Here is a 26,764-nt window from a genome sequence, read left to right as displayed (position 1 = left end):
GAGTTGGAGACGGGTGGGGGGGAGTCAGATCTGTGTGAGACAGCTGTGATGACAAATGCAAGAGAGAAAATATCCCATCAGTTTTGTAAGTGGAAATAACCGCCCTGAGGGTATCTTTCTGGCACTGAACTGCAATGATTTCCCAAACTTCTCCCGTCAAAAGTGATCAACAGAGATGCAGCCAATAATGATCATTTTAAATCCATCAATTATGCTTTATTAGAGTCAAGGGTGTAGTATGCCCAGTCATAGAATGCGAAGAAAGAGAGGCATGGGATCAGCTCAATCAGAATCGACGTGTGAAGAAAACAATTTATAATTCTGGGTCTAGAAGATGACGCAGGGATAGCCATCGTTATCCCAACGGCATTATTAAGCAGAGGTGGAGACCTTAAAGGCCATAATGAGACGGGATAAACACCGGCTGTCAGGACTGAACGTCACAATGAATCACAACAGTCAAGTTGGAAAGCATTCATCACAGAGCGCCTTCAGACATTTTGCAACAATGCCTTCTGAGTCAAACACAGGTGTCGCAAAGGTGTGATTACGGAAACCAAGTGCATGTTGGGTAAATGAAGGTGTGGCTCTAATCCTAAAGTGCATTTTTTCGTTGTTGTTCTAGTTTGAACTCCGGGGCTTCAGATTAAGACCTGGTGACAGACACGAAGCAAAATGCAAAAGCAATCATGTGCTTAAAGCTTGAAGAACCTGTCCCTCTCCCCGAGACTGCAATTGTTATTCAATTAGAGCTTCCACTGTAGGGGCGAGCAGAGCGGACGTGGGAGGGAGAGAGAGCGACTGCATCAGAGGGAGGAAGGCAGAGTGGAGGGATACTGAATAAGTGACAGGATGGATTCATAAAAAGCTCTGCAAGTCTCAGGAATGGAAAAAGTACAGTTGAACCGCTTTTGAAAAGGTGAAAATCCAGAGGCTTTTAGCATTAAAAGCGTTGTTCCTGTTCAAAGGGTTTAATGGTTGTGGCCCGTTTCACATACACACGCTATCTACAGCAAAAGAAAAAGAAGGAAAATGTCTCCAATTTGCAGAAAGACCGTAAACCTGATAATAGATCAGGATTAAAATGAATCTTCCGACTCAGAGCGACTGGGCATTTACATGTTGAAGTCCTCCTCACCATGGTTACAGCTGAACGGGGGGAGCGGCTCCAAACGCATCGCTATAACGGCGAATCTCAAGGTCACTTTCTCATTAATTATGTTTTCCAGCACTTCCTCTTAAACAGAGCGCACCCTTCCCTACTTTCATCACCGCCTTTGTGTGACAGAATCAGCCCCCGAGGAGCACAACGTAAAGTTGCTCTGGAGGAGAGCGGCGTTTCAACATCAATATAATCCTGGGTCTGGGTGAAGCAATCAATCGGCACTTCATGGATACAAATGAATGGGTTTCGAAATTTTATATAAACAGGAAATAATGTTCGGGGAAGGCGAGCCCTCCCACCAGAGGGAATTTTAACTACGACAGTATCGCTAAGAGGAGGAGGAACCAAAGACATGAATCAACTAATTAGCAGTCTCTCTTTTAACTGCTAATTTAATCTATCCCTCTCAGCCTCTTTTAATGCTATTTTTCCCTCTGTCAGTTATAACCAAAGAGAGGTTTAGCATTTCAAAAGTGTATCCAGGCCTTGCAATGAGGGGGTAGTAGAATGGTCACAGAGGCTGGGAGGAGGCCTGAGCTCAGGGAAGGAGAAAGAAAAGAAGGATACTGGGGAGAGGTTGTCCTCAATGCCACCTCTCAGTCTCCCCAGTGGAGAAAATGAGAGGGAAATCTGATCTTTTTTTTCCTTAAATGCACAAGGCACCCCACAGTAGCATGGCTTCTCCGCCACAGCTAACGTTAGCCCCAGGGGCGAGCCTTCTGGGAGTTCCTGAGCACGCCTGCTGGCCGTGCTCCACCAAACCAAAACCTCATCGCCACACTGGAGCTTTGCACCAGGGTCACGAATTCACTCAGCACTTTTGAACATCAACCTCACCTCTCCCCAGATGTCCACCTTTTAAAAGAAAGAAACAACAACACTAGCAGCCTCGCCTCGCAGTTTTCAACCACTACCAACCTAATCAGCACATTTGCTGCCACGAGGGACCAGTAAGAATATGCAATGTGAGCACGGGGAGCCAGATCAAGAGAATTCCCAGAGCTGGTGTATCATGGTATGTTTGACTGCTTCGTCCTCCTTTTCGTCCTCCGCTCGCCCCCCCCCCCCTCCTCCATCCCCCTTCCACACCCTGGGGTAGCCTTTGTGTTGCCCCCCCCTCCCCTTCCCACCACGCTCCCCACCTCAAACACTCCTCCTCACACACCCTCAGCCCCTCGTGAACCATTCTCCTCCCCTCCTCCATGCCTTACAATCGCGACACAATGCGGCCTCCGCAAACCCACAGGCCTTTTCTGCATGTCAGCCTGGTTTAAGAAAGGCTTTGCACTGACCAGCCACAAAAAAGAGGCTAGTCTTCGAAAAAAAAAATGGGCCAAAACAAAAAAAAGGGAGGTGGGGGGGGGATGGGTAAGAGGATGAAGAGATTCCTTAAGCCCCCTTTCACCAACCCACACATACACAAACACACTCTCCACCTCTCTGCATTTCCTTCTTAATCACACACACACACACACACACACACACATATATATATATATATATATATATATATATATATATATATATATATATATATATATATATATATATATATAGATAGATAGATAAGTGGAGTCGTGGGGAAACTAATCCACAGTGAAGTTAGATTAAGTAAACATGCATAATATGTGTGGTGGAGTCAAATGTGGATTAGCATTATGCAATTTGCTTGTGCGTTGCTCTGTCTGCATTTCTAACGCTTTGCATTTTTCACACCAGGAAGCAGAGCTGCGGGAAGTCAACGTGTGCCGTTTGTGAACCGAGACAGAAACCAGACAACACCTTTCATCCTATAAGGACATGCCATTCATCACGACCGCACCGACAGGCAATAGGGAATGTTTGTCTTTCACGTCAGTTGTCAGAACAAGATGCACTTACGATCCAGGCCGACCGACCGACCAGTCGAATATCCTGGAGATGCCCGCCGCTTTCCAGTATCAGCCAGCTCCAGACGAAAAAGCTTATATGAAGTTATGTTCCGGAGTATTCTTAGTGCAGGTGGCTTAGCTCTGTCTGGCTATACGTTTGTAGAGCTTAGACTGACAGAATATTTGACAGACAAAAGTGAGACTTGCTAAATAAGTCATAACAACATTATCATCCAGCGATGAGCATAACTCTCCTCGGTTCCAACCGTTTAAACCGAAGCATGGTGAGGCGGAGCTGTTAACTCCTGGGGATGTATCCTCAGTTTTTTAGAATGAACTAAATCCTCTGGCTCTCTTTGCAGACATGCATATCAGCCAAGCTGCAGCGATGGTAAATTACAAACTATTGATGTCAGATGGATTTGTTAATTAATCCAATTAAGCTGCGCTCTCACGTCATTAGGGGAAAAGCAGTTGGGGGAAAGCAGAACATTAAGAGCCACCGCCTAATTATCTGCCCTAAAACAAACTGCTTTGAAATGTTTATCTCGTCAGTCATTAATGACTTAGACACAGTTCTCATGAACAGGAAGAGCACACGGGCTGCCCTCCCACATTCCTCCATGTGGTTTCACTAAGCCGAAGTCGGCCTAATCCTGGATCTTAGGGTGTAACACCCTGCTTGATTTGGATTAGGCTCAGATTAATGTGAATTAGTGGAAGTTGTAGATATATAGCTTCATGAGCACTGTCACCTCGCGCAGGTGTGACATATTTCCACTCAAGGGAAAGAGACGCCGCAGCAGACCTGAGGCTCTTTCTACTGCCCTCACACACAACATCTGTTCAGAGAGTTAAACTCTCCCTCTCGAGAAAAAAAAGAAGCATGCATTGGTTGGCCGTTTAGAAAAACCGCGAGGCTATTTCATGAAAAAAAAAAAAAAAACTTGAGTAGAAAACAGCTGCGAGAGAGCTTGAAGGGAAGATGCTGGCTTTAATGAGCAGATTTTAAGGCCAAAGGAAAGGTAATGGTAAAGAAGACAGGAGACAGAGATGGCTCTCACCTGTGGTCTCTGCTCATTAATTGGCCCTGAATCCTGCTGTGTCCTGTCATCTCGTCATGATGTAGGAGGTGAAAGGGCTGAGCAATTCATCCGTACTTGTGAGGAAATTTGTCAAACCTCAACGGCTAGGTGCTGCCGGGGATGGGGCTGATTACCAGGGAGGGCACCGATGACTCCCACAGCCCTTATGCATCAGCACATGCTCACACTTACACACAGTGTTATGCCCACATATGACCACCCAAAGAGTTTACAACCACATGGGTGCACCTTTTCAAAAAAGAAGTACTGATATTTGCCTTGAAATGATATCCTGCCTGTTAATATGTGTGATTCAAATCTCTTGAAAAGTCATCTGGGGTGTCATTTTGAGTCTGAGGAGCTCAGCCACCTCTTGCCCTCATCTGAATGGTACCTCTGAGGTGAGTAAAAGGTCTGACAGGCACATGGTGGAGAGATAACAAGCATTTAGTGTATAGCAGATCGCCTGATAACAGGGCCGAGCATGACGGATGGAGGTATCAATTTGCAACCTTCAGACGGCGCAAGGCGGCAATAAGCATGTCAACACAAGTTTGACGAGGACAAAGGTCATCTCGTCTATCTCCTTATTTATCACACATGCAAGCGGTATAAAAATACTTTTACAATCAGGCCAGCAATGTGAAAATGATCAGAGATGTCACTTAACACCATTAGGAGTTTGTTTGGGAGACTTGATACCTTCCTTACAATGAAGCTATTACCCCTCCAATTAGCAGCAACTATGAAATCTTTTCCTGGCAAGTGGTGCGTAATCCAATTTTCCCGACACGAGTGTCTAATCCACGACCAATCCTTTGAGTATCTGCTGTCCAGTCCGTCTCTATTAGCCCTATTCTCACGCCTCTCCCAAGAAAACCTCCCCAGACATCCCCACAGCCGGGGCGTAATTGGACACCATGGCGTCTGAAGGCCTCTCTCACAGGACAGGACCATTAGCGGCTCAGCCCGGACTCGGGATCCAGCCGAGGGCGAAGCAGATGAAGAGCCACCACCGAGCTCCAAACCCCTCACCTCTGACCCTACTTCCTGTTAAAGGTGCTACAGCGTTTCCTCAAACGACTGTGGCGTTACAGGAGTTCCCCGTCGCTACATCTTTGCCTGTCCATGTGAAACAAAGACCCAATTTAGGAAACCAATCACGAAGCATCAATAACGTTTGAATGTGGATGATGAAAAAACATTCAGCAGAAAGCCAGCGACTCTAAATCTGGATGAACACAGCGACTAGATACAGAATGAAGACCTTTCAGAGTGAGAATTAATTGTGATCCATAACGTGTATAGTCGTGCAGAGACATGGTTTTTTAGGAGCTAGACACATACTAAGAGTTTGGAGAAGAAACTAAATAATACTAAGTGTCAAGTATTATTATTTCAAAAAATAAACTACCATATACTTGCTGTTTTATCTTACACCTCTATTAGTATGGGTTCTGTACAAGCTTTTCTTTGTGTAAAATGACCTACTTGCTGCCATTCAGGGTGCACTTTTCCTAATGTCTTATAATGGGGTGGCAGAGATTTGCTTCCTTATAACTCCGAAGCAACTGACCTGGAAAACCCCAGCCACCATGATCCCAGAGCTCTATAAAGACATCCATGTGATGGGTGAGGAAGAATAATGTGTACGATAATAAGGAACGATTCACGCAGCGTCAGAGGACAAAGACAACTGGAACCAAGCAGGCAGATCCCCACACAAAGAGGAATAAAACGGCTTAAAGCTGAAATAAAACAAGACCAACAGCCAAATGAAAAATAAGAGATGTTGCGTATTTTCCAGAAATAATAAAAAAAAAATGTTACACTCAGTAGTAACATTCATGCATGGGCAGCATGGTGACACACATGGAAACATGGTCTCCAAAGAGGCTGGTGCTGTCTGTATGACCGATGATAGCTGCTCTCTCCACGATCCCACATGGCTTCAGCACTTTATGTGTGACTTTCTTTATGTGTGCTCAGCTCCTAAAAGTAAGACAACCCCTTCACCCTCAGGTTTTACATGTGTTGGTCAAGAAGGTTGAGAATTTGCAAAAAAAAAAAAAGATTTATGTGCATATGTACGATGAGAGCAACGTGAAAGTCAAATGACATGTATATGTGTTACATACACACACATGGCTAATCAAGCTTATTCTGGCTGCGGAAGTTAATGTCAACATTTCGTCATGGATGCCAGATATTATATTAGTAACTGCATTAAATATTTGTTTTGCAATGTTTTTAATTGAGCTGTTTGATTTCATGTAGTCCAGTTTGATGTGTCTGTAGCATCACAAATAATTGAAAGAGATTGTGTTTCACCTTTGACCTTTTTCTTTCTCCTAAATTAAACTCGCAGCTGAAACCCACATGAACTGCTCGAGCTCACAGATGACTTCGTGGGGAGGATCAGTGACTTACCTGAGCACACATGGACAAATCCCAACAGAAATACAAATCCAATAGAAGTTGGAGACATCATTCAACGCCTCTCTTGTGAGAAATGGTCTCGTGTAATCCAAATTATTCAAAAGGCAATGTAGGCATCCGCTCCGTCATGTCAAACTGCAACCAAAAAAAATCCAGACTTTGAACACGTAAAAAACAGATTTTTTTTGAGTTTGAGAGTCCGGGAGCAGCGTATCAAGAGTTGGATTTGACTTCGTTGAGGAATTGGAAGGCTTCAAAAGATGGAGAAAACAAAACATAATACAAAAAAAACCCCAGTTCTCAACAGTTTTAACCCAACATGTTAAAACATCTGAGCAGAGCGGACGGAGAGCTTCTTCTTTCAATTCATCCCGCTGCTGCAGTGCGCTCAGACCTCTCAATCAAAACCTTTTGCTTCCTTTGTGCAACCCCCCAAAAAAGAAGCACAAAATAATAAAAAAAAAATCCACTGTGACTGAAAAGTTAAGTGGGAAGTGAGTGAAATAGCGCGAGCGGTCGCTGTAGTCCACGCGGAGAGCCTCGACCCCTCGCAGTCACATTATCTCAGTCCCGTTTCGAATCTGTCACTTGAGATCGGAAACTTTGCGAGTTCGTCCTGTCCTCCGTCATCCACCAGATCCAGGCGCGAGATCAATGCAACTTTTCCATCACTTTTCCCTCCCAGGTTCTCCTCCGCTGCAACTCCGATTGATCCTCGTGCGCGTCGCAGACCCCAAACCTCAGGCGAGAGGGGGGAAATACGGATTCATATTCACAGCATTTCATTCAAGGAAAGCGGAGTGCCTCGGCAATTTGGTATGCGCCTCTCTTACCGCCTCCATAGACCCGACTGTGTTTTCCCTGAGAAGAAATTTAACCTCTTCCCGCCTGGATCTCCCCGAGCGGCGCAGTGGACGCAGCGCCAGACGCGCGAGGCTCCCGTGTGCGTGTGCGTGTGCGTGTGCGTGTGTGTGTGTGTGTGTGTGTGTGTGTGTGTGTGTGTGTGTGTTTGCTTTCACTTTGTCCAAAAATAAGAGAAACCGTATAAAAGTATTCGAACGTGTTTTTTTTTTTTTTTTTTAATTCTTTCTGCGGTTCATGGTTAAAACTAAAAGTCACAGCCTCTTACAGGGATAGTCCTAAAGGGACTTAAGAGTATGTTTATGGAACTTAACAGTTATGATATAATGGCTCTGCCATACTTTAGGGGTTCGTTTTGTCTCCTGTGGTTAAATAGACCATTAATATTCCAGTTTGCTGTGTGTATTCTTCTGAAATGTAGAACAGAATAAACAGAAAGTAAATTCATCAAACTGCTCAAACATGATATAGTGTATTCTTACTTAGCTCAGCCATTGTCGTGTAAACACGTGTGTTACGTGTAAAGCCTGTGGTGTCCATGCAGGCCTATTGTGTGTTAGGCTGAGTCCTTCATTCCTAATGTTTCCGAGCAGCAGCCCACTTGAAAATAATTTAAGAATATATGTTAAACTGAATCCCAAATTTAAAGTGTGCAGTTACAGTGCATTAGTTCACTGTGACGACATATGGTTAATTAAAATCGGACTATTTTTCTGGTGATCCATGGTCCTAATTTAATAGTTTCCCATATGTGACATAAGCTTGGCACTCAACCACATGAAAATGTGTTTCTCCTCTTTTTTTTCTTCTTTCTTTTTTTGACTGGAGACTTAAATGAAACCGAGTTTCTGCAATCACGGGTTCACTTCAGCCCACAGCCCGTGCAAATGATTTGCACCTCTGAGTCATAACCGACTTCAGAAACAGACTGCTTATGTTGGATTGTGCAAGATCAATTGCTGTGCAAGTTATTGTGCATTAAAAGATCTCAAATGTGAGGCAAAACACGAATGACAAAAAAAAAGAACAGCTGAAAAGACTCTCACATTTCCGCAGCTCAGCTCGGAGCTTACGTGTGGCTCCACTTCACATTAGTTACCAAACAGCGCCCTCCAGTGGAGGCTGGCGGAACTAAACCAAGACACCCTGTCATCGCCAGGAAAAAGTCCATATGGAGGTCTGTCTCAGGCCAGTGACACATGAGTCATCACCACTTTTCAATGTGTGTCATGTTTCAAATACTTCCCACCATCTTGTCAATGACCATCTTGTCCCAGAAACAAAAAATAGCCCTCCATAAGCATATTGTTTTTTCTACCGGACCACAACGACTTAGCACATTGTACAGCGACAAGTAAATCAAAGCAATCGTTGAACTCCAGGAACAAGGTGTTACCATACAAATGAAAAGATGATCACTACGGATCGTATGAATAGTTAAAACAAGCTGCTGTTCACCAAAAAAAATGATGCTGTTTATCAACAGTCACGGTGGATTCGGTTTGCTGTTTCTATCTATTTTAATTAGTTAAATATTAAAACCTTTAAAAACCCTCGGATCCCCTTCAGTGACCGTACATCTTCATGTGGAGTCGGCATGATGATGAATGCGACCAGACAGACATATTCACACAAAATTCTGCCTTTCTAACTCTGAACGTTTATTTCTCATTTATCCATGTGTCTATTAAATGACAGTTCTACACACTCCATTCCCACTTGTTCCTCGTGTGCCCTGTTTATCCTGAAAGCGTTTACAGCTCTGGATCTGTAAAGTGGCTGTTCAGCCGAATACCACCAATTGAAGAACACAATTTCCTCTCGCCAGCAGCAGGAAGCTGAAACACAGAAGCAATTATCAACAAAGTCCTGACCAGAACAGGAGGGTGTCTGTTAGGGCTGATTGCTGCAAGAGGACGTGAGCGTTTTGAACTTTTGATGGAGAACAGCAAAGGGAAAAATAAAACGCAAAAATAAAACGGTGCCACACAAAAACTGGCATTGTGATCACAGGGTCACTACAAGGCTCTAATCGCTCTTTGTCTCACGTTATCTGCAAATAATACGACAGCCTCACCTCTACGCACACATTTTCACGTCTTAATGTTGCATCAAACCATTTTGTATTGAGGTGTGGTTAGACGCTTCTTCTATGGTTGTCAAAAAAAGAAGAAAAAAATCCCACAGTAAGCCCGAGTTATGACAGCAGAGCTTTGTGAAAAGAAAGGCTCTGTGTCCTCTCTCCTTCCCCTCCTTCTGCAACCTTGATCAGACCAGCAGAGGCAGGAAAAAGATACATATTGCCAGGGCTGTGACGGCAGCGGAGACAGCGAAGAGCTTTTAACACCTCGGCCAAATGGTTTTCACACAAAACAACTTCCAAGAATATACAAGGTAGTACAGAAGGATACAATTACCCCATCCCCAACTGCAAAGCGCTCCAAGGCTTTAACAACCAGTAAAGAGAAGCAAAACAGCGTTGGATGCCGTCAAACTTTTGTTGAGTCATTAGTTTTTGGATGACAATTATGTAATCCAGCACTATTTGGTACTTACTGTGAAAGGCCTGGTTACATTTGTGTGGCTTGTTGTGGGAGTGCCTCAACGCCTGGTGGTTTTGGTCAAGTCCGAAATCATGAGGCAGCCTTTTGCACCAGCGAGACTTCTGTGACCCGGCGAGGCGACGGGCCCACTGTGGACCTTTATGGGCTTTAGGGACTCCCAGCATGACCAGCATGGCAAACAGCACCACCAGCAAACACACAATCTGCATGGTGACGTGTGTGTGGACAACACACAGTCAGTAGACGTGAAAGCATAGAGCTATCAAAAAAACACACACACACACAGTTCTCGTTCGTTCAGGAGCTGCAGGCCGGGGTTGTTTGAAAAGTGGCGAATAATTCAAATCCAATTCAAAGATCCTCTTGAAAACGCTCAAAAACGGCACCAAACCGCAAACATTGCCGAACTCCCCACCAAGAGCGCTTCATGCTGCTACCCTTGAGATCTGGCGAATCCATAAACCCCTGCAGTCTTGGCGGGTCCCCTAAATCCAGTGACAATGTCCCCCCCCGAGTACGATGGGACCTTAATGAGGGCAACTCTGTACACAATGTGCATTGGGAAGTTCACCCCTCCTCTCCATCTCACCATGCCATCGCTCACTGGAGACACCGCCTCCCTCATCTTCCCAACCTATTTCATCTCGGGTAATTCTCCTTTTTATTAATATTCAAAAGGAGCTTGTGGACAGGCCGGTCTTTTCTTATGATGCTTATGCTCGCAGCCGGACGGGGACGGGGGGATCTTGTCGGCCGAGTCTCTTTTCAGATGTGCTGGACTCCTCTCAAAACCTAGGCCCCCCTCAGCATAGAGGTGACGGGCTGGCCAACAGGCGGGGCGAAGCGAAAGAGCCCGCTTTCCCTTTCCCCCGACTGAGACTATTTAAATGGCTTTCAATTCCCATCTCGCCAGCGCACTAAACAAGACGACATAAAACAAAAACCTTTCGTCTTGGAAAAAGATACTCCCTGTTGAGAGGCGAACAAAACACGTTCCCAGTAGACAGACATGTAAAGACACTTCTCCATCCTTGGGAAAATGTTTTTTTTTGGTTACATTTCACAGTCCACAAGCTGAAGTTTTTCCTCCTGAATGAGGTAGGAAGTAAATAGAAAGTTGTCAGAGTTTCAGTCAGAGTCGCCTTGACCAGAACGTGGCCAGGTACAGCAGGTTTAAGCTCCCTGCAGGCAATCAAGTTGGATGGTTTGTACTTTGCTTGCCTCACATTCACTTCTGCCTTTTATCATTCATGTCCTGTCCTTGAGGAGCCATTCTTTCATCTATTCATTGTCCAACTTTTTTTTCTTTTCATGAGATAGCAATTCGAATGCGTAGTCTTTGTGAGTTGGCAATGAGCGGCGCATCTCCAAGGTGTTTCGAAAAGATAAACACACATAACATGCGGTAGAAGGGGCCGTGTTTCGTTGAGCTCCTTTTGCATTTTCCAGAACGAGCAGTAAGCTGCAGGTTAACTTTGTCCGGCATCAGTATTTGGACTGTGATTCATTTTATATCCCAGGCCCATCACAACTCAGGAGCAGTATCTATGATGACAGAGCGAAGCAGTCAGGGGGGCAAGAAAGGACGAGACTCCCAGGTCTGCTTCATCCTCGTACGCAGATTTGCTGTGTGAAAGAGGTGAGGGGACACGATAAAGCCCCGGCTCATGAATGGCATCTATTCCCAGCATTCTAAAGCTCTGCCCATGTCTCCTCACCGAACTCAAAAGAGGACCAACGGCTTAAAATAGAGTAGTGTAAACATATCGGATTGCATTTACTCAACTGCGCCAACATGTATCCAATGTCTTAAAACATCTGGAAATGTTGTACTTTGACTACGTTGCATGATTGATAAGTGCGCTGGCACTTGTCTGAAGGACGTATCGCGTCAAATGAAGACTGCGTCGTCGTGCAGTTGGCTCGTGAGGGGGAGCTCCCCATGCTCTGACACGGCCCCTCCGGAGGAACGAAATGATTTTCAGGTGGGCTGACGGATTGTCAGCATGGGGCCGACACAGACGGAAAGGCAGGGATGGAACACAAGGGATGTGAGCGAGAAGAGGAGAGATGACCGGTGGTCCTGGGGAAGTTATCGGCGTGTCTGTGTCACCGCCGAAAAGAGGCAACAAATCATTTCTGATTAGTTGCCGAGGGAGTGGTGAAGCAGGAGCACAGCCAACTGCACAGGATCCTCCCATCATGAGAAATGTTTGACTTGAAAAGATGTCATGTAGCGTTTCCTACTGCAGAGCAGCCAAACATTTAGATGCATGTCCATTTCGAAACGCTAACATGCCTTGTGATTAAATATGAAGACTGCCCAACAGAAATAACAGATACATTAGTAATGGGCTGAAGTGTAATACACACATCATCAATATTTGAACGTTTGTCTTGAATAGAGCCAAAAGACTGAGTGAAATTCAAATCACAGCTGGCGAGTCAGACAAAAATCCACCATATTTAGACCTTGACACATATCAGCAGAGACTGAAAGTGAAGCACTGAGTGCTGTCTTGTCATATTTCTGGAACATCCAGAACAGAAACCTCAGTGATTGTCAGACCATTTCTTCCATCCTGTCCACTGTGGACGATACTGTGGCCCCTCAGCTCTACACCAGAGCCCAAGAATGTATAATTCTGGGCTCCATCCCAAAACAAATACAGTCAACCCTCTCAGAGGAACCTCCGAAACGAGCCAGACAGAGCTTTAAAAATCCAGAAAAGACAGAAAATGTCTCTTGTCACGATTATATTGAGAGTTTGCCAGAGAGACAGGCGATGCACAAAGCAAGCGAGATGCAAAGCAGAGTGTAGGAAAACATAAACAGCAGAGTGAGAACATTCCTCTTCTCACTATAGCCTCTCTGTGCGGCTCTCAGACATGATTAAAAAAAAGACAAGGGTCCAGTGAAAGAAAATGACGGAGAACTAAACAAATCTGTTTCTGTTCAGGGAATGCCCCCATGCATGACTCTGCTGCAAGAAATGTGAGGCAAAGAGGAGTGTGTGTGTGTGTGTGTGTGTGTGTGTGTGTGTGTGTGTGAGGGGGGCAGACACTGAGGAGAAAGAAAGAGGGGGAGCTTCACAGGATGCCGCGTCGAGGTTTGGAGCACAAAGCAGGATGAGGCGATAAACAGGCTGTTGCTTTTCCGCTTGCCTGCGCACACTGAATCCCTCTTTCCCTGTGTCTTTTAATGGGCCTCACATTAGCATCTGTTTAGCGTCAGCCTCGACATGGCCTGTGGAGGCTGATTAAAATAACCCAGCTATCACATAACATCCTGGCAGTGACATCAAAATACAGTCAGATGCTGGAAAAGTTGCAGCAGGAGACGCTCGGGAGGTTTGCATGAGTGTTCCGCACTTCTCTTGTCAGGAAGACGTTTATTAGTTGCTTCTGTTCAAACTCTCCTCCTGTGAGATGATGCTCCAAAAAGATATGTGTGTTCGTAACAAGTAGTCAACATTGAGATTACAATGCAGCACTTGAGTGCTACAGCATCCCATTAGCACATTGTCATGTGTGACTGCACTAGTGTAATAGGAAGATAAGATTTGGCAACGATTAAAATATTAAAGTTATCTCTGATTGGATTGCGCTTCTTTTTATTCGACGTCACGTGTTGTGTGACCGCCCGGCGCCTCACTCCTTCGAAACAGAAATGCACAATTGCAGACACAAGCAGCATTGTGTTTCATGCTTAATTGGCTGAATTTGTTTAGGGACAGAAGAGCCTCGGGGTAACTGAGCCAAGAGATGCCTTTGTTCCTATCGCTGCTGGACTCCGGCCAATCACATGGCAGCGAGATGCAAGACAAGAAGGAGTCTGACCAAGAGCTGAGCTCAACCACGGCAACAATCTGACCGTTATTTAAGTGAAAAATAAACAGCCATTTTGAGGTTTCCGGGTCAAATCTCTTCATTATGTGTATGCTATACATTGCAACTGCTTTGATTTGTGTCTGTGAAGGTTTAGCTTTTGAAAAAAAAGGCTCCTCTGTCGGCAAATGTTTTCTCAGTCTCCAGATTTGACAGCACTGACAGGGACACGTGAAGCAACTTAATTAGTGTCAAATCAAAGAGAAGCAGTTGCACAACCAGGACACTGTCACCAGTGTGAAGCTATGTATACAAGTCACTGTTTCAGTTCCCTTTTCATTAAAAAGACATTTTGACTACGGGACATTCCTGGACAAGACTAAGTGTTTTACAATGTGTGTTGGCTTTATCCTCTGGGGATCATGAATGTCTGTACAAACTTTAATTGCAATAGTATTTTTGTCTTGACCATAGTGGTGGATTGAAGAACTGACAGACCGTCCATCCATCTAACACACGTGGCTAAAAAGTCTGTCAGGGCCCAGATCAAAATACTTTTATGGCAGTTTTTGTGGGCTGGATAAACAATCCTAATTCAAACTATAATAACACTTTGGTTGTGTCATATTATTGAAAAGACATATAATAAAAACACAAATGGCTCTCTCAATAATCGAGTTAAATCTCAACTGCACTCCCAAACTGTCATAAAGCTGAGAATTGATGGGATGCTAATAATCTTTTTCCTCAAAGTTATTTCTTCCAGAAACCTTCCAGAACTGTACTCAGGATCTCATTCTGTAGTAGTTGTGGTTTCAGCGGGGCCCGAGAGCCAACGTCAGTGACTGATCTCTCTCTGAAGGCCCCGAGCAGAGAAACATGCAAAGACAGTACCCATGCTAAAAGTCTCTCAAATAAAAAAGCCTATTCTTTCGGCCTTTCCCTGGTGCGATCAGCTGCCAAAACAAACTGCCGCTGTGATGAATGTAATAAATATGATCGATGGGATATCTGGCGCAGCTGACCTCACACCACGCGCCAGAGTCCAGGGAGCAGGTGCTGCCCAGATTTACAGCCCTCCCCCCAATCTCATGACCGCATCTCCACAGCCCCCTTCAGCTCACACTGAGTCTCAGAGAAACCGGCTTATTATTGGCTGTGGCTGAACTTTATGTACAACATGACTACGCACGAATCATATCACCGCCAATAAAACCTGCAATGATTTTACACATCATCAAGCCGTCAGTCATGGCTGACAGTTATTAGAGTAATTTCTGCTGCAAGGAGCACACAGGGCTGTAAGTGCTCCTTATGCGTTTACTCATAAAGATAAGCTAAATTAATAAAACATAAAAAAAAAGCTAATTGTTCTGAAAACAGCGCCAGCTTTGGAAATAAGCATAAACAAGGGAAGGCGTTTTATTAAATAATAGCTAATGAGGCTGCTGGGAGTGGATCACTTAAAAAAGCTCTAATTTACTAGAGCCGTACAGTAGCTCCAAAAGTACTTTATATTACCAGCAATTCCTGTAAATAATCTATGTTAACTACAGCACAGTCAATCTCATCACAGTTTTTTGTACATTCATGATTGGATTTAACTCTCGAACTTGTAGAGCCCACACTTTAAACACTTACAACAGAGGAAGTACTGGGCACAGACAGGCAGCTTCGAGTACTTCACCCTCGAAGTGATCAGAATGTGCACTTAACACTCCTGACTGTAAAATAAATAAAACAAAGAATAAAAGACTGCTTGGCTGATGAAGTTGTGGGTGAAATTTGACAGTGGCTTGGATTTTATAAAGCGAGCCTTGTGTCAGCCGTGTAGCATATCTGAACAGCTGAGAAGCTACAGCTGTTATACAGCTAACGTTATATAAGTCGTAGCGTTGTCCAAAAAAAACAATGACCTAACTCCTTGCTGTATAATACAAAGCGAAAACTATGAAGTTTTTAATACAATATTGATGACAAGTTGTTGACCAAAGGTGTGTTATGAAAGACTGGAAACCTAATTTGGAAGTTACTAATAGCAGCAAAAAAAAAAGCACAAAGTATATATTCCTATAAAGTCAGAAGAGCCACGGCATTCCCTCCTCGCCACTTTGAGATGGTGACCCATTTATATTCTGAGAAAACACTGATTATCCTTTCACTGAGAAATTAAGTGTGTTTGACAGGGCAGGAGCAGCTGATTATTAGCACTTAGCAAAACCCTATCCAATCTTCTTCCCAATTATCATGAGGACACTAGAAACGTGGATCTGAATATCCTAATTTAATTCTCACCTCATAGTCATTGTGCTTTCAACCCTCACGCTCTCGTGCTAACACCCATCTCAAATCCCCCCCTCGAGTGTCTCTTGACCACATTACTCCACGTTCCCGCCTGACAAGAACGGCTAATAGAGCCATTTCCTGAGATGGTGCTACGCTAAGCTGTGTGGATCAGGGAGATGAAAAGAGATTGGACGGGGAACAAAAAAAAACCCTCAACTGGCCTCAGCAGCTCAGAGGCTGTGTGGGGAAGACATTAGTGCATGTTTATAACTAATTATATCTCAAGTGAACAGCTCCTACAGGCACGGCCAGAGAGCTGTCTGGATTGTTGTGCTGGTACGAGCGTGACTACTGCACTGGGGATAATATGTGAGAACGCAGCTAGCTGAGCATGTAGCACACTTTCTGCTAACATGATTACCACGGTACTAAGACTGACGAACGTACGAAATGTGCCACGCTGACGCCGCGTGGTGACTTTTAGGTAATATATGTGGCGGTGACACTGTGAAGGAAATTGGATTTCAGGGTAGGGACAGCAAGGCCAGCGCATCAGCCCAGTAATGAGAAGGACGAATAGTGAGCTCTCCATCTCTCTCATGGTAAAACTGTCAATGCCGTGTGTCCAGACACGCGACACTTAAACTCCGGCATCAATAAGGGGGAAAAAACACACCTGGGCTCAACCCATTAAACATCAACAATATGAGGACAATCTAGAAGCAGCGTCGCGGCAGTCAAGATATACTTTATTCACACAAGAGCTAAATGCTAACGTGGTTTCTCAATGTAGTGTTGAATATGCTCAAATTTACATACGTCATGAAGATGAGCAGCAATTTGTAAAAAAAATATGTTCTTTTCAAAACAGCTAGCGTCACAATGCACTATATGAAGAAGAAAGCAGTATTTGATATGCAGTGTCAATAACTATGCAATGATCCATAATGTAATTGTATTCCTCTTCAAAACAATGGCAGTGTTGTGAGCAACAACTTGTAGCAACATGCCCGGTGTCTTAGTTCCTACTACACACACAAACACAACTTGAGTGTGATATGTGATCAGGACCTGGCAGCATTTTACTTGATGTGTAATGAACACTTCATTCATCAGAAGTAAAGGCAGTGTGGCCGATTAGGATTACATTTAGTTAGATGCTAAAACAACTCTCATATAAAGTTTTGGGGTGAAGGTCAGGATCACAAGAGGAGAAATATATTTTAGAGATAAATATGAAAACCAACATTCCAAAGTGTTAGTAAAAACTTTTTTGCTGGCTCTTTTCTTATTTTGCTTTCAGAAAAGATAAAAGAAAATATATTTCTTTCAGCGTAGTTTAGTCCCCGTTAGCATTATGCAATAATTCCAATGTACATAGCCCATTGTCCATTACAAAATAACAATGAACAAAAGTTTGGCACCCAACCTTTTAACATCTAACCATTCAAATTCATTCATATCTGAACTATAAAACTATATATCACTGAAGCATTTGCACCTTTGTAAATTGCATATTTTCTGGATGTTTTGACTACTTGCCTTCTCCTATTCTCACCAGTTACAGCCTTTCTCCATTAAGCATGCCACAATCCTATCACAGCTGTGACCAATACGTTCATAACACTCCTTACTAACATTCAACATTCGTTTTGTTTATTGTATTTGGTGGCATGCTGGCTAAAACATTGAGCCTGAAGCATAAATAAGTCTTAAAGCTAATATATACTTTGGTGAAAATGTGCCATGTGACAAATTGTCAGCTGACAGAACTGTGTCACACAACACTTGAACATTTACAGTTCAGTGATGGTATGAGTCCTTAGGTCAGGTTAAAGGCATAGTGTGGAGGAATTATGGGAACCTATTTGCAAAAGTGGAATATGACGTTCACAAATGTGTTCATAAGTGTTTAATCACCAGAAACTGAGAAGTTCGCCATGTTACATCGCCTTGTTTCTACACTGGCCCAGAATAAACAAACCAAATATTGTCTCACGTTTTAACGCCACATGCAAAAACCGGGGTGTCGCCAGCCGCCATTGCTCCGAGTGTACTGTTTAATTGGGAAGCACGATGCCTCTGACTGCAGTTCACCATCATATTTCACTTCAGAAATGTGAAGTAAGAGCCTGAATTATACCATATGTGGTGATGGCTATTCTCCAAGCTCATCTGTACATCCATCAGCACAGTGAAGGGGTTTGCAGTAGAGGTGGCCACTTAAAAAAAAGAATAAAACATGGTCTGACAGTAGTCTCAAGCCCTCTATTCTGCAGCCAATCAGTGGTGACTAGCAGTCTTAAATTCCATCACCTTTCCCCTATCTTTATTTCCATAACCTGACAAATAGGGCGGCTCTCTGAAGTTGCCGTCCTTTGTGATCTGTGACAAACGCAACGGCATCTGACAGCGTAGAGGAAGGATATGAGTGCTGATGTGCTCTCTGAAGTCCCGCTCAGCCTTTCATGTCGAGGCAGAAGAACCAAAGGCCTGTCTCCTCTGTGTGTGTGTGTGTGTGTGTCTGCTGCCAAGCAGCGGCGAGCAAAGTGTAAGCACGAGAGTTTTAGCGTGCCTCTATAATCCACCGTCTTTATACAGGTCAGTCTCATTTATTATGAATGTGACGTTCTGCACAAAGCTCTTTGATATCGGGAAACAATTTAGAGCTGGCTGAGAGTCAATGTCTCGGGGGACCAATACAACACACTTTTAATGTATTGGAAACTTCAGGTCTTCAGCATGAGGTTCCTTATAAAATTCACAGTAGGCTCAATTGATCCCAGGTGACTACACCATCATAGACATTACTGTGTCATTGCCTAAAACCGTGCAAGCTGTTTTTTGAAAAAAAAAAAAAGGGTCAGATTACAGTATTAGCCACATTGACGTTAATTGACTCAACTCAACACAACTCTTTATTGCAGAAAGTAAACATGTAAGTAAATGAAGAGACTGCAAGGACATACCACCCTTCTTCCTCAGTCTCATGTGTAAGTGTGACATCAGGCAAACAGTGAAATGTACTCTCAATCAATGAACCTCTTTCTCCACTTTCTCCACGAGGTTCACTGAGTTCACGAGCCAAGACACAATCCAACACACCCGGGCACCTAAAGACACTCCATTTTTACCTGAACGAAAACTGTCAGCTGTCAAGATTATCCTCACGTTGCAGCCAGAGAGGCACGCTCTTTGAAAATGAAGCCCTTGGCAGCCGCCCACTTTGTTCAATCAGCCGCAGACTGAGGTATTAGGGCACATTAGTCTCATTTCCAATTCACTGACTGGGCCAGATCGATTCCCTTCATTTTCATGCACAGATGGGATTAAATGGCCGGATTAAAGATGAACTTCTGGCTCTGTCCACTGGACAGATTTATCATTCTAAAGATGAATCCAGATGCAGTGAGGCAAATTTAACATGATTTTCCCCTTTAAGCCCTCATTCAAAGCATGCCAAGTCTGTTGAAAACTGGGAACCTGGACTGTATAGTGTACAAAGAGTTTAAATTGAAAGATTCCTGTATTATAGTTGTTTGGGCTCAAACTTTTTAAATGTCTCGGCATCGCTGGCAAAAGGAGCGGCGTGATACTGATGATAAGCATATGGTTTTGTCAGTTATTGTCTGTAGTTCAAGGAAAATACAAGTTAGAGCTGCCAAGCTGCTGCACACATAGCGGTTCTGGCAGATGATTTGGACTGCTCTTTTCTGCACAAGATTTCCTGAAGCTGTGTGAGGTCCAGTAAATGACCTAGGGAGGAAGGTCTCCTCGCTGGGACAACACACTGAGAACACTTTTTACCCTCACTCTGGGGTAAAGGGCTTAAAAAAACACATACGTCATTTCTAATTTTCTTCAGACTGGAATCCTTTGTATGTGCTCGTGTGTGTGTGTAAGCCAGTTCCTCAGGTGAGGACCCCATTTCCAGCTTTTCATTTCCCCACAGAGCGCTGCGGTCTGAGGAGATACTGCCTCAACTGATGCATTTAAAGGGGCGCTTTGCGCCTCCTTTTCCCACAATTCTCCCGTTTGCAAACATTCAATTGACAAATTCTGAGCAGCGGTCACAACATGAAGATCATGTTTTTAACAGATATGTGCCGTGGAAACACATGGAAAACTATTGTCTTACATAGAAGCGTAGTATTTATTCAGTCTAAATACTTACTACTGTGGGGGAATTGTGATTTAAAAAAATGTAAACATTGGCTCCCAAAAGTGTATTTTGTAATCCCTTTGATGACTTTTCCCTATAAGGGGCTTAGATATACCAGGTTTGTATACCTGGTGGAATGGACAACACATGCTAGTAAAAAAGGATCACCCTGATATTTCACAGTGGTTGTGTATGTATGTGAGGACACATTTAAGTACCAGGAGGAAGCAGCAGCAGTACCTGTGTAGCCCAAAGAGTTGTCATCCTCGTGTTCGGTGGTGGGAGCTGGTGTCGCCCCTTCGTTGGCTCCATCCTGAGCGACTCCCGTCTCTGTCAACAATAACACCACAGGGACTGAGAACCCAGACGCATTCTGCCCCCCTTCCCCGCCCACGGTCCAAACCTCAAGCCCTCCGCATCCTTGACACGAGCAGAGAGCGACCACACAAAGAAGTGCCGGGCTCCATCCTCGTAAACTCTGTCTGCCGAATCCAAACTCCCACATTTCAGACCCACAACACTCACGATCCCAAACAGTTGTGTAGAATCCAAGTGTGTTTGGGGGAAATGACGATAATTTCCGGAAAAAAATCAATCAGTCGTTGGGTATAGATCCATCAGAATGATGTGTTGATGCAGTTTCTAGCTTTTCTTTCTTCCCTCTGTGCTCAGCAGGAGGTTGTTCTGCAGTCCGCTGTTGGGCTTGAGTGTAAGTGTGTGGGTGTAAAACAGAGTCATCTCCATCCTATCAATAGTCCTAAGTAACTGCACCCCTAAGGGGACATATGGGCAGGACAGAAGAGGTAGGACCAGGGCACACTCTGCATGATTGACAACGCCACTCTGAATGCACACGCACACACCTCACACACAGCCCTGATGCAAATACAACGATGCACCATTAATTACTAATCAGCTCCTTTTGATTCGGGGCCCCTGTGTCCTGTCTGGAGTGACAGGTTGAGTGTGTGGGACAGGAGGTCTGAGGGCGGGACTGGGGGGGGGGGGGGGGGGTGGGTGGGCGAGAAAAAGAAAGGCCAAGAGGGCCCGGGTGTATATGGCTTATGGGGAAGAAGGGAGGCCAACTGTGCCCTTATGATGGCTCTTTGTGACATTAATCAGACTCAGCCATGCCCATTCTCTTTGTGGCCCGCTGACAGTCGGTTAATTTGGGCCTGGCGCTTGGGATGTGGAGGTAAGAGGAATCATAATCAAAGTGCATCCAACCCCTTTAGCTAAGTGAGTGGCAGTCTATTGGACGTATCTGTTTCCTCAATGAGATCTGGGGTTACTTCTGATAAACAGCAGACGGGCTGACAAAATTGTTCATCGGAGAGTGCTTTAGATCAGCGGCGTGTGGAGAAGAGGGTGACCCGTCACTTCATCTGCCCCTCCCACCGCAGGAGAACTGACAGAAAGAAATCTACGCCGCCTTTTTTAAAACCCAGCGATGACCTCGAATCCCTCTTTACAACAGTTATGGACTCATCATTAATAGCAGATACAAAACAAGACATTTAATATGCGGTGATCATGCCCGCCTCCCTGCTGCTCCTGTAGCGTTGCAAATGAATTTGACAGCAAAAGGGCCTCACGCTGGGCCGAACCTATTATCTGGCACTTCTCTGCCTGTCTGTTTATCCAAACAGCAGCGTCTAAATGACGACGCTACAGGAGAGCAGGGCCTCTGAGTCACACAAAAATAACCACGGAGGTTACTCGGAGTCATGCACATGAATGAAGTGCGATGATACACGTGAGGCTTGAGATGAGAACATGACATGATACAAACACAGACATCAAGCAGAAGCCGGCACACTGTCTGACACTTACAGCATGACACCAGTCAGATATATGTCGTGTTTTCAAATCAAAAACAGAGAAGTTAAAAAACAAATGCAACATCTGCTTTCGCAAAGGAGCTGGGAAGAAATATCAAAACACAAAGCTGTTCAGAAACAAGGAGTCTTTTAGATGTATTTTTGCAAAAAGTTCAAATACTAGCACTCACAACCATGTACGAACCAAAATCAATGTAAGGCCTTCCAACGAATATTACCAATACAGTTATTAACAAAGACTTAATGACTCAATCTATCTTTCCCTTGAGTCTTATATACTGTATCTGCTCTTTCTGTCCCTGTGTGGTCCACAGTCAGAGGTCCAATTAGACCCCTTCAGATTTCATTAGCAGGTGGAGTGCCCCGCTGCCCCTGGGGCGTCAGAGTCAGGACCTCAATGTTGCCTCACTACCCCCTCTTAGCCTCAACACTGCATCCAGCTCCCCTGTTGGCTAATTAATGGGGCGCATGTGCACATAACTGACTGCTCACCAAATGACACAAAGGCAGGCCTGCCCCCTCTCCCGCCCTCCCTTATAGTCCGGGCCCCAGACTGTGAGTTCAGGCCCCCGAGCCCTTCAAACAACAGAGCATGTCCTCTTTTCTGGCTCGCAGGACTTTCTTCAATCCACGCCGGCTTCTGGCCCCGTTTCTATGGAATATCCATAAATGATGAAGTCTATTCCAACTAGATTTGACTTGAGTGCTTGTTTGCAACGCTCTGGCTGCTTCTTGGACCCAACCAATCAGCACAAGCCCCTGTGCAACCTGACATGACAATAAACCAGATGTCTGACTTATTGCCACTGTGGTCAAGGTTGTTTAGTTTGACAAATGCTGCGTGCTCCTAATAGATGTAAAAGAAGCAACCGGGGAGGCTAGCTGTCGTCTCATTGTCATCTTGTCATGTATTGGCAGCATCGCTCCGGCCCTGGCATCCCCTATACGGTGATGGATGGGCTTAAAATGATGAGTAAGGGGTCTGACTCTGGGGCTCGTTAACTGGACTGACGGTTATTTGTTGTACTGTAGGACAAGTTCCTTCACGCAGCCTGATCAGGCGGCATATTTCTCGAACATGACCTCAAGCAATCTCAATGATGTAATTGTTTAGTTGGAAAATGTTCTCCTCTTACATCTGTTTACTTTGTGATGGCCAAGAGAATGCTAAAGTGGGGCAAAGCAACCTAGATTTCATTTCTTTCATAGCAATCTTTGTTTAAATGAGGTCCCTGCTCTGTAATGTATAAACCATAAAACCATCTTAAGAGTATCTTCTTCTCTTCTTTTTTTTTTTACCCTGAATTCAAAAACTCGGAGTATTATTGATGACGGACAAAAGGATAAACAGTACAAAAACAAATCTTTTAAGCAGAAGCTAGTTTGTCCGCTTCATCTGTTTCCACGGCTCTGTTCCATTCATTTCCATTTTGATTACACATTCTTTATTTTCTGCATGACTAATGGGGTTTTAATCAGGCCTTGAGATAAAACATACACACACAGTGAGCACACAAAGAAAAACGGGAGAACGAATCAAAGTGGAGGAAGATTTCTAACTCTCAAAATAACTCGGAAAAACAGCGCCAAGTCAAGTCTAGAGATGAATAACACGCTGTGTTAACAAGAACTATTTATTCTACCTTTGTAAATTTGTAAATATGTTAATTTTATTTCACTTTCACTTTCAGAGAGCTCTTGTATGTATATATTTTTTTATTCTGATCGAGCTGATCAGAAAAATCAAATAACTCAATGTAATGTGAACAACTTATCATTGCATTGTAAAACATTTGCATGTATGATAAGAACAGCCAGTGGTGGAAATCATTGCACATAACTGCATGACGTCCAACCAATGTGTCGAGAGAGAAACGCCTTTAAAGAACCACTTTCACAATGTTTAATGATAATGATACGCTTTCTTACCAAAGGTTAGGTGAGAAGATTAATATCACTTGCAAGAGGTATCAATCTTCTCATCGAACATTAGTATTCCCCCCAAAATGTAAAACTATTCCTAAAAAGCATTAATAATATTGGATTTGCAGTATTACAAATCAAGTCAAAAAGCACTGTACTGTGTGACTGTAGTGAGAGAGAAGAGCAAATCACACACACACACACACACACACACACACGCACACACACGCACACACACACACACACGCACACACACGCACACCAATGCACACACACGCACACACACACTGCCTCCACAACTGTTACGTATATAACTGTAATGGCTAATTGATGATACCTTTAACTCCAGACATAAATAATAACAAAGCCAGAGTTGTGAACCATACATCACTTAAGAGGGAAACACGTACATCATGATAAGTATCACTCCTGTATATATTTAAGATCACACCGCCAAGACCTACACTGGCAATAAAAAAGTATTTTTTAAGTCTGCATTGCAGTTGGATTTAACTCGATCATTAAGGGATTAACATACAATTTATTAAATCGTTAAGACGTAAAGACGAATGCCTTGTGAGTTTGGCTTGAATACTAGAACGTTAGAAACACATTTTACACTTATAGATTTACATTAAATTACAGTGAAAGATTGAGTATGTGATACCGAAAGAATGTGTGGAAGAAAGAGCAAGAGAAGGAGGGATTTCAATCCCGGCCACAGTTTGACTTTACACACTGCTATTATGTTTTCAACAGCTATTAAATATTCTAGCAATGATAATGACAGTGACAAACTGCATAATTAGAACTACATTAGTTCCCATGGGGTGAACTGCAGTGAAAAGTAAATTTTAAGTGAACGTTAACAGCAAATGATTTTGCAGATATTTTCCACAAAAAGCCTCTGATGTGCCTCACAGTCACGGCTTCGTCGCTCATTGCTGCAGCTGCAGGGAACACAAGTGAAATGACAAACAGAACCATTTTGATCTCACAGTTGGTGAACGGCTGACTGCACTCAGGATTTCGTTGTTGACAGTTACTCTGCAGTTGTGTGTATTGTCTTGCTTTCCAAATACAGATTCGATGGTTACAAAAACCAACAGCAAATACATGTACGTCAAACCTGCAGGTGACTCATCTCTGAACCCACAGTGGGTTGATTGCGGTTAAATAAAAGTGCAAATTCCAGAGAAGGAATGTGTGCCAATTGACTTACTGATAGATTTGCTTGGAGGGCATCAGCAAACAACCACGAAAAGAAAAGCTGGGAGACAGTTCCCAGACAAGAAGCTCTGATCAGATTGAAGGGTGCTAAATATTGCATGGCCACTTCACTGGACTGCTGTGCGCCTAATCACAGCTGCTGTCGGGGAAGTTTTATTACCGATGATCATGTTCAATTGGAAGAAGGGCTTTTGAGAAATACACTCCACAAATATCTTGTTGACACACGTTTACGTTGTGCAATGCGTACTATTTAGCCCAGTGATTTTCAACCACTGTGCCGCGGTGAGAGATCGTCAGGTGTGCCGTGGGAAATATCTAATTTCACTCAAATATTCATTTGCCCCAAATAATTTGCCATTGTTGAGCGTCTCGACCTGCAATTTAGTGGCTGGTCTGGTAATGTAATACATGCGAGTAGGTAGCTTAATATTTACCTACAATGTGACATTTTGCAATGTTTTTGTAACTTTTTTTGTGTTACGGAGGGATGTTTTTAGTTGAAAAAATGTCAAAAAAGGCTCAAAATATCAAGAAAGGCTCAAAAAAGGTTAAATAAAAAACTGAGCCTACTTGATACTTTGATTCTAAAATTTGTTTTACATAACTGGTGTCTAACAAGTGCAAAGCCTGCGAGGAGTCTAAGCTTACTGTCATCCGGCCATTAGGGAAGACAAAAGACATACCATCGGGTACGCCGTCATTTCTTTTGGCCGAAAATTCGAAGTTGCCAGATTTTGTCTATCCTGTAGCATTTGCCGACTAACTGGGGAACCCAACAGGTTATCCCTTCGGCCCCTTCGCATAACCCCGGTAACGGATAAACCGAGGGAATAACTGAGAGAAGCATCCTGCTAGCTGCCTAAAGCCCAGATGTCCATCTCTGTGACAGCGTAATACTGTTAGAACCCATAGAGAGACAGATTGATGGAATGGGGGCAGAGAGAGAGACAGAGTGAGTAAGATACTTCTCTTAGTTAAAAAAATAAAAAAGGTCTTTCAGGGATTTTAAATGCTGTAGCCAAGGTGAATCGCTTCTGAATGCCTGTTAAGTATCAGTCTGATGTGGCGTCTGCAGCTCATGGTCATGTCTCATTTCCAACTTGTCGGCATCCACACCGCCACAGCCGCCAGACTGTGTGACCTTCTCTGACTTCTCACTGTGATACCTTCCTCTTGCAAGACCTATACCTCACAATCCCTTTGAATACCATGATGTTTCTTTGCATGAGTGTGCGATCTGGCTAAAAGACTCTGAGTAATGACAGTTAATGCTTGTTTGCCTGTTTTTCTTGTGCTATATCTGAAAAAAAAAAAAAACCCTCACTTTTCCACCACCACAATTACAAAGAGGCCAAGAGACAAGAGGAGGAAAAGCAGTCATGCATATGAGAAACTGGAGGCTTCTGACTATGGGAAATGAGTTTAGAGGGAAGTGGACCAAATAATTCAGACCTCATTTCAAGGCTGTGGTACATTAATGATGAAACTACAATGATGCTACCTTTC

General features: G+C 43.8%; 1 protein-coding gene across 5 annotated transcripts in view; it reads right to left on the bottom strand.

The window, feature by feature from the left end:
- Window positions 1-26,764, bottom strand: part of robo1 (roundabout, axon guidance receptor, homolog 1 (Drosophila)) — a 210,919-nt gene that overhangs the window by 116,951 nt on the left and 67,204 nt on the right. For 4 of the 5 annotated variants that reach the window (XM_068584091.1, XM_068584094.1, XM_068584092.1 and 1 more), the window contains exon 3: window positions 20,502-20,591. In XM_068584091.1, the coding sequence (XP_068440192.1) occupies window positions 20,502-20,591 (90 nt within the window). Of the gene's footprint in view, window positions 1-6,551; window positions 7,383-20,501; window positions 20,592-26,764 lie in introns of those variants that run through there. The other variant, XM_068584096.1, reaches the window with a different exon arrangement.

Source organism: Clinocottus analis, unplaced genomic scaffold (assembly GCF_023055335.1).
Source record: "Clinocottus analis isolate CAN_PGR_092001 unplaced genomic scaffold, fCliAna1.0.p SCAF_2, whole genome shotgun sequence".
Classification (NCBI taxonomy): Eukaryota; Metazoa; Chordata; class Actinopteri; order Perciformes; family Cottidae; genus Clinocottus; species Clinocottus analis.
This window is presented reverse-complemented; position numbering and strand designations above follow the sequence as displayed.